The sequence below is a fragment of the Dunckerocampus dactyliophorus genome, chromosome 14 (genome assembly GCF_027744805.1).
Source record: "Dunckerocampus dactyliophorus isolate RoL2022-P2 chromosome 14, RoL_Ddac_1.1, whole genome shotgun sequence".
Classification (NCBI taxonomy): Eukaryota; Metazoa; Chordata; class Actinopteri; order Syngnathiformes; family Syngnathidae; genus Dunckerocampus; species Dunckerocampus dactyliophorus.
The window spans coordinates 28,411,524-28,425,041 of record NC_072832.1 but is presented as its reverse complement, the minus strand read 5'-3'; the positions used below and the strand labels follow the sequence as shown (position 1 = coordinate 28,425,041).

General features: G+C 42.8%; 1 protein-coding gene across 3 annotated transcripts in view; it reads left to right on the top strand.

Annotated features, from left to right (window-relative positions):
- The first annotated feature begins 542 nt into the window (after positions 1 to 542).
- The window catches only part of LOC129193657 (cGMP-dependent protein kinase 1), a 150,018-nt gene continuing 137,042 nt past the window's right edge, over positions 543 to 13,518 (top strand). The window contains exon 1 of one of the 3 annotated variants that reach the window (XM_054798087.1): positions 543 to 1,013. In XM_054798087.1, coding sequence (XP_054654062.1) covers positions 757 to 1,013 — 257 coding nt within the window. In that variant the 5' untranslated portion in view covers positions 543 to 756. Of the gene's footprint in view, positions 1,014 to 8,772; positions 9,475 to 13,518 lie in introns of those variants that run through there. The other 2 variants (XM_054798088.1, XM_054798086.1) reach the window with 2 other exon arrangements.

Sequence of the window (13,518 nt, the reverse complement as noted above, 5' to 3'; positions counted from 1 at the left end):
GTATTTGTACTATATATGATAGTATACTGCATGCGTTGTGTATTTGTACTATATATGATAGTATACTGCATGCTTTGTGTATTTGTACTATATATGATAGTATACTGCATGCGTTGTGTATTTGTACTATATTTGATAGTATACTGCATGCGTTGTGTATTTGTACTATATTTGATAGTATACTGCATGCGTTGTGTATTTGTACTATATTTGATAGTATACTGCATGCGTTGTGTATTTGTACTATATATGATAGTATACTGCATGCGTTGTGTATTTGTACTATATTTGATAGTATACTGCATGCGTTGTGTATGTGAAGAACAAGCAGCCAAGTACTAAAGGCACAGCACGTGATGTGCACTGTGTTCGTTCACGCGCTCTATAAACAAATGTTTTTGTCTCCTTGCAGGGAGGAAGAAGAGGAGGAGGAGGAGGAAGAGCTGCTGTCATTGGTTTTCTCAATGAGACATCAGCACTAGAACCCCCCCGCCCCGCCCCAGCCCACCCCCTCCCTACTTTCGCTGACAGGCTCCGGTGGTTCATCAGCCGCTGAACAGCACGTTTGCTGGGCTGATCCGGACAAGTGGACCCGTCCAGAAGAGGAGTGAAGGACGGGAGCCTTGAGGGGGATTTTCCACGCCGCGCATCGCCACCCGGCCCGCCCGCCCGCGTGCGTGTTCGTCCGTCCGTGTCGAGCGTTTTTGGTGGAGGGAGGAAACAAAAGCGAGGAAAAAGTTGTGAAAAAAAGCGAGCATGAGTGAGCTGGAGGAGGACTTTGCCAAGATCCTGCTGCTCAAAGAGGAGAGGATTCGGGACTTGGAGCGGCGCTTGTTGGACCGGGACGACGAGATCCAGGAGCTGAAGAGGAAGCTGCACAAATGCCAGTCGGTTCTGCCCAGCGCGCAACTTATCGGGCCGAGGACCCGACGGGCTCAGGGCATCTCGGCCGAACCGCAGACCCACCAGGATCTGTCAAGACAGACCTTCCGGAAATATGCCAAGTCAGACTGGTAAGTCCCACCCCCCCAGTGCGGCAACACGCACATGTGCCGTATGCAGTCTGTTGCAACTTTGTTCTGTTCGTTTTGGTGAATGGATCAGCACTTTCATTCTCGCCGATGACGCAGCTCGTCAAAGAGCTCCTAATTGATCCGATCCATCACCGGGGGTCCCCGGGGGCCCAGGCTGGAGGAAGTGTGATGCATTATTGGCTTTTAGGAGCCCAAGTGCATGTCTGAGGATATTTAATCCTCCATTAGAAGACTTGCGCCCTGTTGGGCCATATGCTTCCTGCCTTTTCACTCTGCTTTAACCTACATGTGGTCACATGACCTGTCACTTAGCATGCACTAAACATCCCAAAAGTGCTTGAAATAGAGCCACTCTGTGATTGATCTTCATGCACATTGCAGCTCCCTCACTGGGCGCTAAATGCACCAAATGTCACCTTTTTAACACCAACAACGTAACAAACAGTCACACGCTGACCTCCGCCAAGGCCTGCGCAACCACACAAGCTTTATTACCATTCAGTCACATCTGCACTGCCACATGTCCGACCTGCCTCTTCTTTCAATCTGCATGTCTCATGTGAGGATTGTGGATGATGGGCAACATTCCAAAACAAGTGCAAAAGAGGGGAAAATTATCACAACATCCACAAGGGGATAAAAATAGGCCAAAAACAAATCAGAACATTTTGGCATCATTCTGCTTACAAAGAAAGAAAAGAATCCTGAAAACATAATCATCTCTTTGGCTGACATAATAACGCTCACCTTTGTCAGCGTGGCTCCAAACGTTTGGGTTGAAATTTGAGGAAAAGCTGTGGGTGTCGTGTCTAGTAAGCATATGAAACGTTTACTGGATGTTCTGAAGACGTAAGCTACCTTAAATGTGAGAGTAAGCCAAGATTTGATGAAGTAAGACACATTATGATTAGAGCACACTTGTTTCTTCAGTTTCTCCTTCGTTTTAACAACTGAAGGTAGTTTTGTTTGCACAACTGCAACAATGACAACAAAAGTAGCTCATAAGTGGCAGTACAATACTATAGCTATCCATGTAAGAACATCAGTGATTTTGGTTTTGGTTATTATGAAGAAGAGCATGGAAGTTGCTAGATATCAGCTCTTATGATGAGCTAGATTTGGTATCATGGTTATATTTGTCCTGATAAACGTACCTTTAGTTGTTCCAGGCATTCCAATGGATCAATCAACTGAAGAAACACCATGAGTGCAAATGAAGAACTTTATCGACCTTGGTGCAAGTATTCTGCTCGTCAAGGTGGCGTTATCAATGTGATGTATTGCACATTAGCCGTCTAGCTGTACCTAATGAAAGGTCCAATGTGTGTGTGTCTTTGAGTGGTGCATGTGTGCATCATGTTTTGCAATGACAGAGAGGCTTTGTGTTGTATCCTCATTGACTTTATGGAATAATCCACTGCTTCCGCCCCGTGTGTCATATATACTGTACATGCATGTGATGTCACCCCCCCATTAGTTTCGTGGCACCAGCCGTCGGCGTCGGGCTCAGCTCATCGTATTACGGCCACGCAGAGCGATGGATCCTGTTTCTATTGATCTGCATAGGAAAAGGCTGAGCTGGGATGGTTAGGGAGGTGAAATTGAAAGCCCAGAGGTGCTTTGAAGGACAGTGAGTGGGCTTTTTTGATGATGACAGGACGTGTGTGTGGTAGCTTGATGCTGTGGGCACCCACTGAGATCACCTTTTTCTTGAGCTTCTCCTCTGATACACTTTTCTCAGACAGACATGAACGTTTCCTCCCATTAAACACGAGGTTGGACACAAGAAATGAGATGAAGTGACTCACGCGTATTTCACTCCTCTGCCTCTTTCCGCTGAAGTGTTTTTGTATCCTTGTTAAAACATTTCGTTGCTGTCGTCCTACTTTCCTCATCCGCCTCCTCCTCCTCAAATCGAAGATTCGTTTACTCCGTGATGGCGCCCTGCAGCCGTGCAACTTCTACCTTCCTTCAGCACAGCATGTCCAAAAGGCATGCTGCCTTTTGGGTGCAGAACATTTCGTCAACAATGTGGGTTTTGTCGGGCAGAATCACTGCAAGCCGTTTGCTAGCGATCACACTGCAAGAAACACGACAGGGTGGCACGGAGGAGATTGGCTGTAGACCACTGTCAACCAATCAGGACGCTGAACACAATGCACATTCATACGCTGTAAATAAAAAAGCACTAAAATTGCACAAAAAAACCTGCGAAACAGCGAGGTTGCAAAACGGTGAAGTGCGATGGAGAGAGGGAACACTGGAAAGGAAGAATAATAATATATGACATCATAATGCACGTATCACATACATGAAATACATAATAATACAATCAAATACAGCAAACACCAGAAATGAAACAAACCCAATGAAAATAAAATGGATTCTTTCAGCAAAAATGACATGAAATAAAAATGACAATCCTCACCCAAAACAATAAAAAGAGATCCTGTCTGTGTTAGGAAGACAAAGACTTGAAAAAGCACACCCTACAATAAAAACACATAAATGGAAGATCTAGTCTCTTGCATCGTTAGGAAGCACGAGACTCCACCTTCCCCAGAAACATGATGTCAAACAATAGTTCCCAGAGTGTATTGTCAGGTGGCACGGGTGGCTGGGTGGCACATCGGGGCACCATCTGTGTGGCACGGATCCACTGCAGCAGCCGCTCTGAACTCATCTCAGGCGCCTGGCGTGCAGTGCGAGCTGTTGGCTAGGCGGAAGGTGGGTTAGGGTTAGGGTGATCTGACACGCTTTTGGTAGGGGTTGGGACGAGGGATTGGGACCCAGACTGATAGGGCGAGTGCAGGGTCGTTGCTGCTGGTCACTCTGGCGCCCAAGGAGGACGTCATCACTGGGGTCTCTTCTTATGGTGGGCACAGGCGGTCCAGGGGAAGCTGCAGCATCAGGACGGCTGGAGAAGTGCTTGTTGCGCCGTGCGTTGTTGCCCTGTAGTGCTGGAGGGTGCACACGTGGAGCCATCTGCCAGATGTGCTCTGAGGCCATTTTTGAGCATTTGTTGAACCTTCCACACCACTGTTGGCCTGAGGATGGTAGGGAGGTTCTAATATATTTGTTGCCACCTCCTCTAAGAAGGTTGTAAAGTTGGCTGAGATGAACTGAGGTCTGTTGTCTGTTGTGATGGCGTCACGTCACACCCCAGCGGGCAAAAGACAAGGAGAGGAAGTCGGTGATCACGTTGGTGGTGACAGTCCATGCGGGCAGCACCTCATGGAGGTCATAGGCCACCCGGAGGAAGCATTGATGCTGAGGGATGCGGTGGAGCTCCCACAGATGCCTGGATGGATGTGGGAGCATGGTGCTGGTGGCCTTGGCAGAGGCCGTGCAAGGAGGTAAAGTAGCAGCTCTTAAAAGGAGAGACAAACAGGCTGGCTTCCATCCTCAATTGTTCTAAGCCACCACGTGACACTTGCACGCCACCATCCTGTTGTTTAACCTTCAGCTGATCCTTGAATCTGCCACTAGAGGGCAGTTGTGCTCTTTTCATCTGCAGTGACATGTTTCTCTGCTTTTACATCAAGTTGCTTTTTGATTTGATGTTCCTGCTAGCCTGTGCCCCCCGCCCTCTCTCTCTTTGTGTGTGTGGACAATTACTCTTTTATTTGAAAGCCCACTAACTCTCTATCCCATCTGATTGGCCTTGACACTTTATTCCTCCCTGAATTTGTGCACAGCTGATTGCCGGCAGATGACTTTAGGGAGGTGTGCAGACACACAAGATGAGATGAGAAATGTTGGGACGTTTGGTGCTGCTGGCATGGGCGCTTTTTCCCAACACGTGGAATGTAGTTGATGAATGTAGGAGGCCTTGGTGGGAGGATGCTGTGTTTGTAACCTTCACAAAAGTCAACAACCTCTCATGCAGCGTTTACTGAGCCAAGAAAACAGCTGGATAGACTGCCATCTAGTGGAAGCGCACTGAATTGTTCCGATTGTAGCAACATGTTATGTCGCTGGCATGGGAAGGTGAATGAAGATTTCTCCTACGTAGATCATCACTTTTGGACCAGTTCAGTGTAATTGGATCCTTTTCAGCAGCACACATGATCTCATGGCACACTTGGTAGCAGCACACGAGTTGGGAATACAGATGGGCTCAATCTGATCCCGTATTGGTATCAGGTTCCCTTTCTGATCACACTTGCGGACAATTACGATCCATGAGCCATGTCTGTGCTTTAATGTTGTCAGCAAATGTAGCCAAAAGAGTATCAGCAAATGAAGCTGGAACAATATCAGCAAACAAAGCTGGACCAATATCAGCAAACGAAGCTGGAACAGTATCAGCAAACGTAGCCAAAAGAGTATCAGCAAATGAAGCTGGAACAATATCAGCAAACGAAGCTGGAACAGTATCAGCAAACGTAGCCAAAAGAGTATCAGCAAACGAAGCTGGAACAGTATCAGCAAACGTAGCCAAAAGAGTATCAGCAAATGAAGCTGTAACAATATCAGCAAACAAAGCTAGAACAATATCAGCAAACGAAGCTGGAACAATATCAGCAAATGAAGCTGGAACAATATCAGCAAACGAAGCTGGAACAATATCAGCAAACGAAGCTGGAACAGTATCAGCAAATGAAGTTGGAACAATATTATCAAACGTAGCCAAAAGAGTATCAGCAAATGAAGCTGGAACAATATCAGCAAATGAAGCTGGAACAGTATCAGCAAACGAAGCTGGAACAATATCATCAAACGTAGCCAAAAGAGTATCAGCAAATGAAGCTGGAACAATATCAGCAAACAAAGCTGGAACAATATCAGCAAACGAAGCTGGAACAATATCAGCAAATGAAGCTGGAACAATATCAGCAAACAAAGCTGGAACAATATCAGCAAACCAAGCTGGAACAATATCATCAAACGTAGCCAAAAGAGTATCAGCAAATGAAGCTGGAACAATATCAGCAAATGAAGCTGGAACAATATCAGCAAACCAAGCTGGAACAATATCATCAAACGTAGCCAAAAGAGTATCAGCAAACGAAGCTGGAACAATATCAGCAAATGAAGCTGGAACAATATCAGCAAACAAAGCTGGAACAATATCAGCAAACCAAGCTGGAACAATATCATCAAACGTAGCCAAAAGAGTATCAGCAAATGAAGCTGGAACAATATCAGCAAATGAAGCTGGAACAGTATCAGCAAATGAAGCTGGAACAGTATCATTAAACGTAGCCAAAAGAGTATCAACAAATGAAGCTGGAACAATATCAGCAAACAAAGCTGGAACAATATCAGCAAACGAAGCTGGAACAATATCAGCAAACGAAGCTGGAACAATATCAGCAAATGAAGCTAGAACAATATCAGCAAACGAAGCTGGAACAGTATCAGCAAACGAAGCTGGAACAATATTATCAAACGTAGCCAAAAGAGTATCAGCAAATGAAGCTGGAACAATATCAGCAAACGAAGCTGGAACAATATCAGCAAACAAAGCTGGAACAATATCAGCAAATGAAGCTGGAACAATATCAGCAAACAAAGCTGGAACAATATCAGCAAATGAAGCTGGAACAGTATCAGCAAACAAAGCTGGAGTAATATCAGCAAACGAAGCTGGAACAATATCAGCAAATGAAGCTGGAACAATATCAGCAAACAAAGCTGGAACAATATCAGCCAATGAAGCTGGAACAATATCAGCAAACAAAGCTGGAACAATATCAGCAAATGAAGCTGGAACAATATCAGCAAACAAAGCTGGAGTAATATCAGCAAACGAAGCTGGAACAATATCAGCAAACGAAGCTGGAACAATATCAGCAAACAAAGCTGGAACAATATCAGCAAACAAAGCTGGAGTAATATCAGCAAACGAAGCTGGAACAATATCAGCAAACGAAGCTGGAACAATATCAGCAAACGAAGCTCACATCAGACCAACAACAATGATCATGCATCCACCTGCAAGTTCATGCTGGTTCTGTCTGTCAAACTGTGACCATGTCAGGCTGAGCGCTTGTGTGTGTGCGCGTGCATGTGTGGAGACATCTACGTTGGCTGATATTCTTCCAGCTGCATTTGCTGATATTCTTTTGCTGTGCTTGCAGCTGACTGGTTGATGGACACCTCATTCTTCTGGTGTCTGTAGACGCTAGCACAATGATGATATGAAAGCTATGGTATCAGCATGGTATCAGCACATCCCTACTTGGGAATCACTCCTGTAACAATGTACGCTCCAGCCTCTTAAGCAACAAACCTAATACTAACGAACATTATTTTTACTATGTATTTATAGTTATAAACCTTATTATGACTGTGTTTGTATTTATAGAGCTTATTATTACTGTTTATATATCTTATTATTACTGTTTATAGATCTTATTATTACTGTTTATAATGTTTATTATTACTGTTTATACTGCTTATTATTACTGTTTATAGATCTTATTATTACTGTTTATAGATCTTATTATTACTGTTTATACTGCTTATTATTACTGTTTATACTGCTTATTATTACTGTTTATAGATCTTATTATTACTGTTTATACTGCTTATTATTACTGTTTATACTGCTTATTATTACTGTTTATAGATCTTATTATTACTGTTTATAATGCTTATTATTACTGTTTATACTGCTTATTATTACTGTTTATAGATCTTATTATTACTGTTTATAGATCTTATTATTACTGTTTATAATGTTTATTATTACTGTTTATACTGCTTATTATTACTGTTTATAGATCTTATTATTACTGTTTATAGATCTTATTATTACTGTTTATACTGCTTATTATTACTGTTTATACTGCTTATTATTACTGTTTATAGATCTTATTATTACTGTTTATACTGCTTATTATTACTGTTTATACTGCTTATTATTACTGTTTATAGATCTTATTATTACTGTTTATAATGCTTATTATTACTGTTTATACTGCTTATTATTACTGTTTATAGATCTTATTATTACTGTTTATAATGTTTATTATTACTGTTTATACTGCTTATTATTACTGTTTATAGATCTTATTATTACTGTTTATACTGCTTATTATTACTGTTTATACTGCTTATTATTACTGTTTATAGATCTTATTATTACTGTTTATAATGCTTATTATTACTGTTTATACTGCTTATTATTACTGTTTATAGATCTTATTATTACTGTTTATACTGCTTATTATTACTGTTTATACTGCTTATTATTACTGTTTATAGATCTTATTATTACTGTTTATAATGCTTATTATTACTGTTTATACTGCTTATTATTACTGTTTATAGATCTTATTATTACTGTTTATACTGCTTATTATTACTGTTTATACTGCTTATTATTACTGTTTATAGATCTTATTATTACTGTTTATAAATCTTATTATTACCGTTTATAATGCTTATTATTACTCTTTATAGATCTTATTATTACTGTTTATACTGCTTATTATTACTGTTTATAGATCTTATTATTACTGTTTATAGAGCTTATTATTACTGTTTATAATGTTTATTATTACTGTTTATAGTGCTTATTATTCCTGTTTATATTATAATGTTTATTACTACTGTTTATAGAGCTTATTATTACTTTTTATACTTCTTATTATTACTGTTTATAGTGCTTATAATCACTGTTTATATATATGAATAGAGACTGGGCTGTGCATAATTTATCCCTAAAATGATCGATAGACTAGTGACATTTAAAGTGTTGAACGGGTGAGTTTTTGCATGAAAAGAGAGAAAAGGAGAGTAGAGCGTTGTGAGCGCGTGTAGGCGTGCATGCACGATAGTTCCTGTACGGCTGCACCGCGCCTCAGATTCCTGTAGGCGCCCTTCTCTCCATGCACTCCCTGCCTGACGTGCACGGCAACTGCAGAGAGAGATAGAGACACCGAAGCGGGGAGGGAGGGCGATAAAGAGAAACTTCGTGTGGTTGGGACCGAGCCCGGCATGTCCGCGGCGGGATTCAGCGCGCATAGCTCCGCGTAAACGGCCAACATCCGCCCGTGAGCGCCGTGACGCAGTGGTGTTACGGGGGGCCCACCGAGGCTGTTGATGCCGGATAAAGTTTGTTCGCGGCGCGGCAGAAGAGCGAGGACACCCACTCGAGTGTGACAAGTTGACGCCGAACCATGGGCACTCTGCGCGACCTGCAGTACGCGCTCCAGGAGAAGATCGAGGAGCTGCGCCAGCGGGACGCGCTTATCGACGAGCTGGAGCTGGAGCTGGACCAGAAGGACGAGCTCATCCAGAGGCTGCAGAACGAGCTGGACAAGTACCGCTCCGTCATCAAGCCCGCCACGCAGCAGGTCCACAAGCAGAGCGAGCTGCACTCTGAGCAGCAACGCACCAAGAGACAGGCCATCTCGGCCGAACCAACCGCCTTCGACATCCACGATCTCAGTCACGTCACGCTGCCTTTCTACCCCAAAAGTACCCAGTAGGTGCCCCCGCTGCCTGTTGTCACACTTTGCTTTGTTGCTGCTCTTGTCTTCGTGCCGTGCGTAATGCTGCTGGAGGTGCAGCAGGCGGACCACCTGTAGAACCTCCTGTAGGTCCACCTGTAGATCCAGCAGCAGCTTTATGTGCAGCATCCATCAGACGTTCACACCTGAACAAGATGACAATACTTGATTCATTGATTGATTGATTGATTGAGCAACTTCTGTCACGCGACGCAGGACAGGAGCGTGTACTTCCTGTCCAGCGCCATTATTCTGGCAAGCGGTGCTTCCGGCGTGGTAGAAGGGACTGCCGCTCCACGCCTGGTGGCCGCACAGCTGCGGTCAATACTCATCAGTGACAGTTAAAAGATTCATTGTTCATTGTCATGTTCATTGTTGATGAACCTCGTTGCCTTTCCAGTGCTGTCACCTAGACGTACCCGTTTATAATACTTTTGTATCGTTTTTCCACAGAGCTTTTCCTCTGTCACTTTTGGTTTTGTTCTTGTAGTCTTGTGCAATAAAATTAGTTTTATTTTTGCACTTCGCCACCTCCTCTCTGCATCCTGGGGGTCAAGTCTTCGACAGCAGCAACCCCATCGTGACAACTTCGCCAGTTTGGTAAATAGATGATGTTCATTCTCATCTGCTTAGTTCGTCTTAGTTGTTTGTTTGACTCATTACTTTGTTGGATTAACTTGTTAAACTGTCTAGTTAGTTAGTTTGATTTGGTAGTTAATTGGTTGCTTGTGTAGTTAGTTTGTGGGATGTAGTATCGGTTTGTTGTCCATTCGGCTAATTTGTTATAGTTGAGGTGGTTAGTTAATTGGTTAGCTGTCTGGTGAGTTAGTTAAATGCTTAGCTGTCTGGTTAGTTTGTTGTTGTGTGTGAGTAAATTGGTTGGTTGGGTATTGAGCAGGTAGTGTCTTGTAGGGTTGCCAGACGTCTTGTCAAGATTTCCTGTCCAGAAAAGGAAGTGTGTGGTGGACACTATACCTGGGATGAAAATAAATAGATGAATGAATGAATCACACAATCAATGAACATGAAGTGGCTCATCAATATGTTGCCATGTGCATGCGTGTCTGCAGGAAGAGGTCGTGTGTCGAGTGTCTCGTGACACCCCTAGTTGCTTGTGGTTAGTTTGTTGCTTGGTTGATGAGTTAAGTAGTTGAGTTGGTTGAGACGGTGGAGCAGTGGACATTTAAGTGTCACGTGTGGGAATTGAAGCAGTGGTCACATGACTGACCAGGCGTGCACACGTGCCCTCATAGGTCTTGTATTGCATGTCTCTCAGTGCTCACGTCCCATGGAGGGGCTTCCAGGAAGAGAGTGCACAGTGCAGGGAGAATTTTCCACAAGCTGGCAGCAGATTTAGATGAGCGCTTTTGAAAGGGCTGGAGTGTGCCAAAGCGTGTTTAAACAAGCTGCCATTGCCTGACAGAGAGTCTTTGCAGGCTCTTGGTCGATGTTTACCTTCAGATTTGACTAGAAGCTCTGCCTCCCTCTTTCGCTCTCTCCACTTTTAAGACATACTACTTTCATGCTCACTTTGGCTTCTTGCATCAGCGCAACAGTCAAGCATCTTGCATTTGTTATTAGACGCTCACCTGCACTATCTAAAGGACAGCAGAGAGGCAGGATGTTAGACACGCCTCTCAGTGTGATGGCTACACCAACAATGAATGAAATCATCACCACTCCTTCAGCATCAAAGACATCAACACAACTATTTATCATCTGATGTTCAGTAACTGTCATAATCAGACTGATGATTATGGCGCCCCTATGAGGGAGTTAGGATGTTATACTGATGGCTCCAATCACCCATCATTTCAAACAACACTCCAATGAGGTGAGATTACTCGTACTTTGCAGGTGAGCAGATCAAGTGCTCCTTTTTTCTCCTGCCTATTGTAACTTTCCCTGACATTATGCGTGCTACTTGTACCAAATATGCCACGATGAGTTGGGGTAAAAAACCATCGAGCACACAAAAACCCTTATCGGCCACTTGAAACCCCAGCGCCATGGCGTTTGAAAAGTGCCAAAGGTTTGCCAGAGACCTCCGTGGCGTCACACCGGCTGCTGGGAGCATGTGCCCGAATACTGTGCACCTTGCTGGGTCACAGCAGGTGGCTCCTCCCCCTCTATACTCTGGTTCTCCTGGTAGTAGTGACGTGGTAGTAGTCATGTCATCATATTTCGTTAGGACTAATACTAATCAGTTCCAGTCCTTCTTACCTCCAGGTGCGCACAAACTACACTTCCATCTACATTTTGAAAAGTAGATATAAAAAGTCACCAAGTTGGTCTTGAGAGCAGAAAGGTATCAGGTTAAAAAAGATCTAATATGATGTTTTCCCCCATGGGTCCAATGAGTGTAGCCCAGCAGCCAGTTGAGTTGAAAGTAAAGTTTGTATTCTAAAGCAAGAAACAGAAGGAAAAAGTAAGAGTAGACACTCGAGTTAGGAGAGCTTAAATTTGTTTCTATTTTTAAGGCAGCTAATGCATTTGATAGCACAGCAGTTGCTAAGAGACAGACAGATCCCTGTACAGCTTTATGCAATATAGATTTTAAACACGTGAATAACAATGTGGAAAAATTCATTCCAAAAATAGACTTGTTTTTCTACTTTGGTTTGCTTTGGTCAGCAGCTGACAAACAAATGACACACAGCGACTAATATTGGAGAGAAGAAGAAGAGCACACAAATGCTGCAAATGAGATAGAAATGTCACTATGGCAGCAACAAACAAACAAACCAACCAAGGAAGAATTTCATTAAAAGCTAAAAAGGTCATCATTATGATACAAAGCTGGCTGTTTATCTTGGCCTTTCTTTGCTGCACTTTCATAAATAAATGCAAGAGCACACTGGACACATTAGAGAGAATCAACCTTTCATTACAATAATCATTCACACACTCGACCTTTATTGCACACACAAGTTGCTCAACTGTGGCAACAAAAGTCCACTCCAAGACGAGAAGACCAATCATTGAGGAAAGCTCACAAGGTCTCATCTCACAAGATCTCGCAAGATGTTTCATTGAGGCAAGAAGTGTGGCGGTCACCAGGCCTGGCATGTTGAGAAATAAATACAGTAGATGGAACTGAAGTGGCTCATGTGCTAGGAGTAATAAATTCATGTTTCTAACACCCACTCCAATCCACTTCGATTTGCATTGCACATTTAACCAACAAATGCAGCACACGGCGACACGACCAACATATCAAGTACCCCAGAAATACATCAAATAGACAATACTAACATAGAAAACACAGAACAAACTCAAAGCAAGCAGTCTATATAAACAAACAGTGAAATAAAGTAACTTCCCGCATTTCTCAGGTAGGAAAAACTGCCGGAAATGTCCCCATGATCAGAATTCAGGAAGGAAAAAGAAAAGTGACTTTTGGAACCTAAAAGTTCTGAAGTGAACTCTTGGACCGCATTTTCTCTAAAATGTTGCCGATGTGATCCGAGCAGATCTGATCTGGTACTTTTTTTTTTTTTTCTAAATAAGCTTTTGTTCCAAACATGAATTTGTGGAGTGGAATATGGTTATGAAAATAACATTAAAAAGAATGCAAGCAAAGTATTGCTGAATAGACTTTTTCTATTACACACATTACAACAACATGCTCTGTGAGTCAGCTCCCTAATACAATCAAAGATCCAATAAAAGTCCATTAAATAAAAGATCAAATTGGAAAAAATGGGTGTGCAAAATACTGTACTTTTAGGGTAGGACTAATCATGTGATGTGGTTATAGATCAATTTGTGCTGTGATTTAGAATACATGACAATTTTTAACAAACTCTCTTCTGCGTAATAGTAATTTATTGACGGTCCCTAGTGTAAACAACCTGTGGTTAGAGCAGCACTTCCTGTTTGAGCAGTGGCAGAGCCAGAAATGTTCCATTGTGGTGGCCAAGGTGAGACCATTACTCACATAGGGGTGGCAATAGGTTGATACCTGAATTGTCTAGATGGCCAGTGGGGTGGCCACGCCCACCATTGGTGGTCACGTA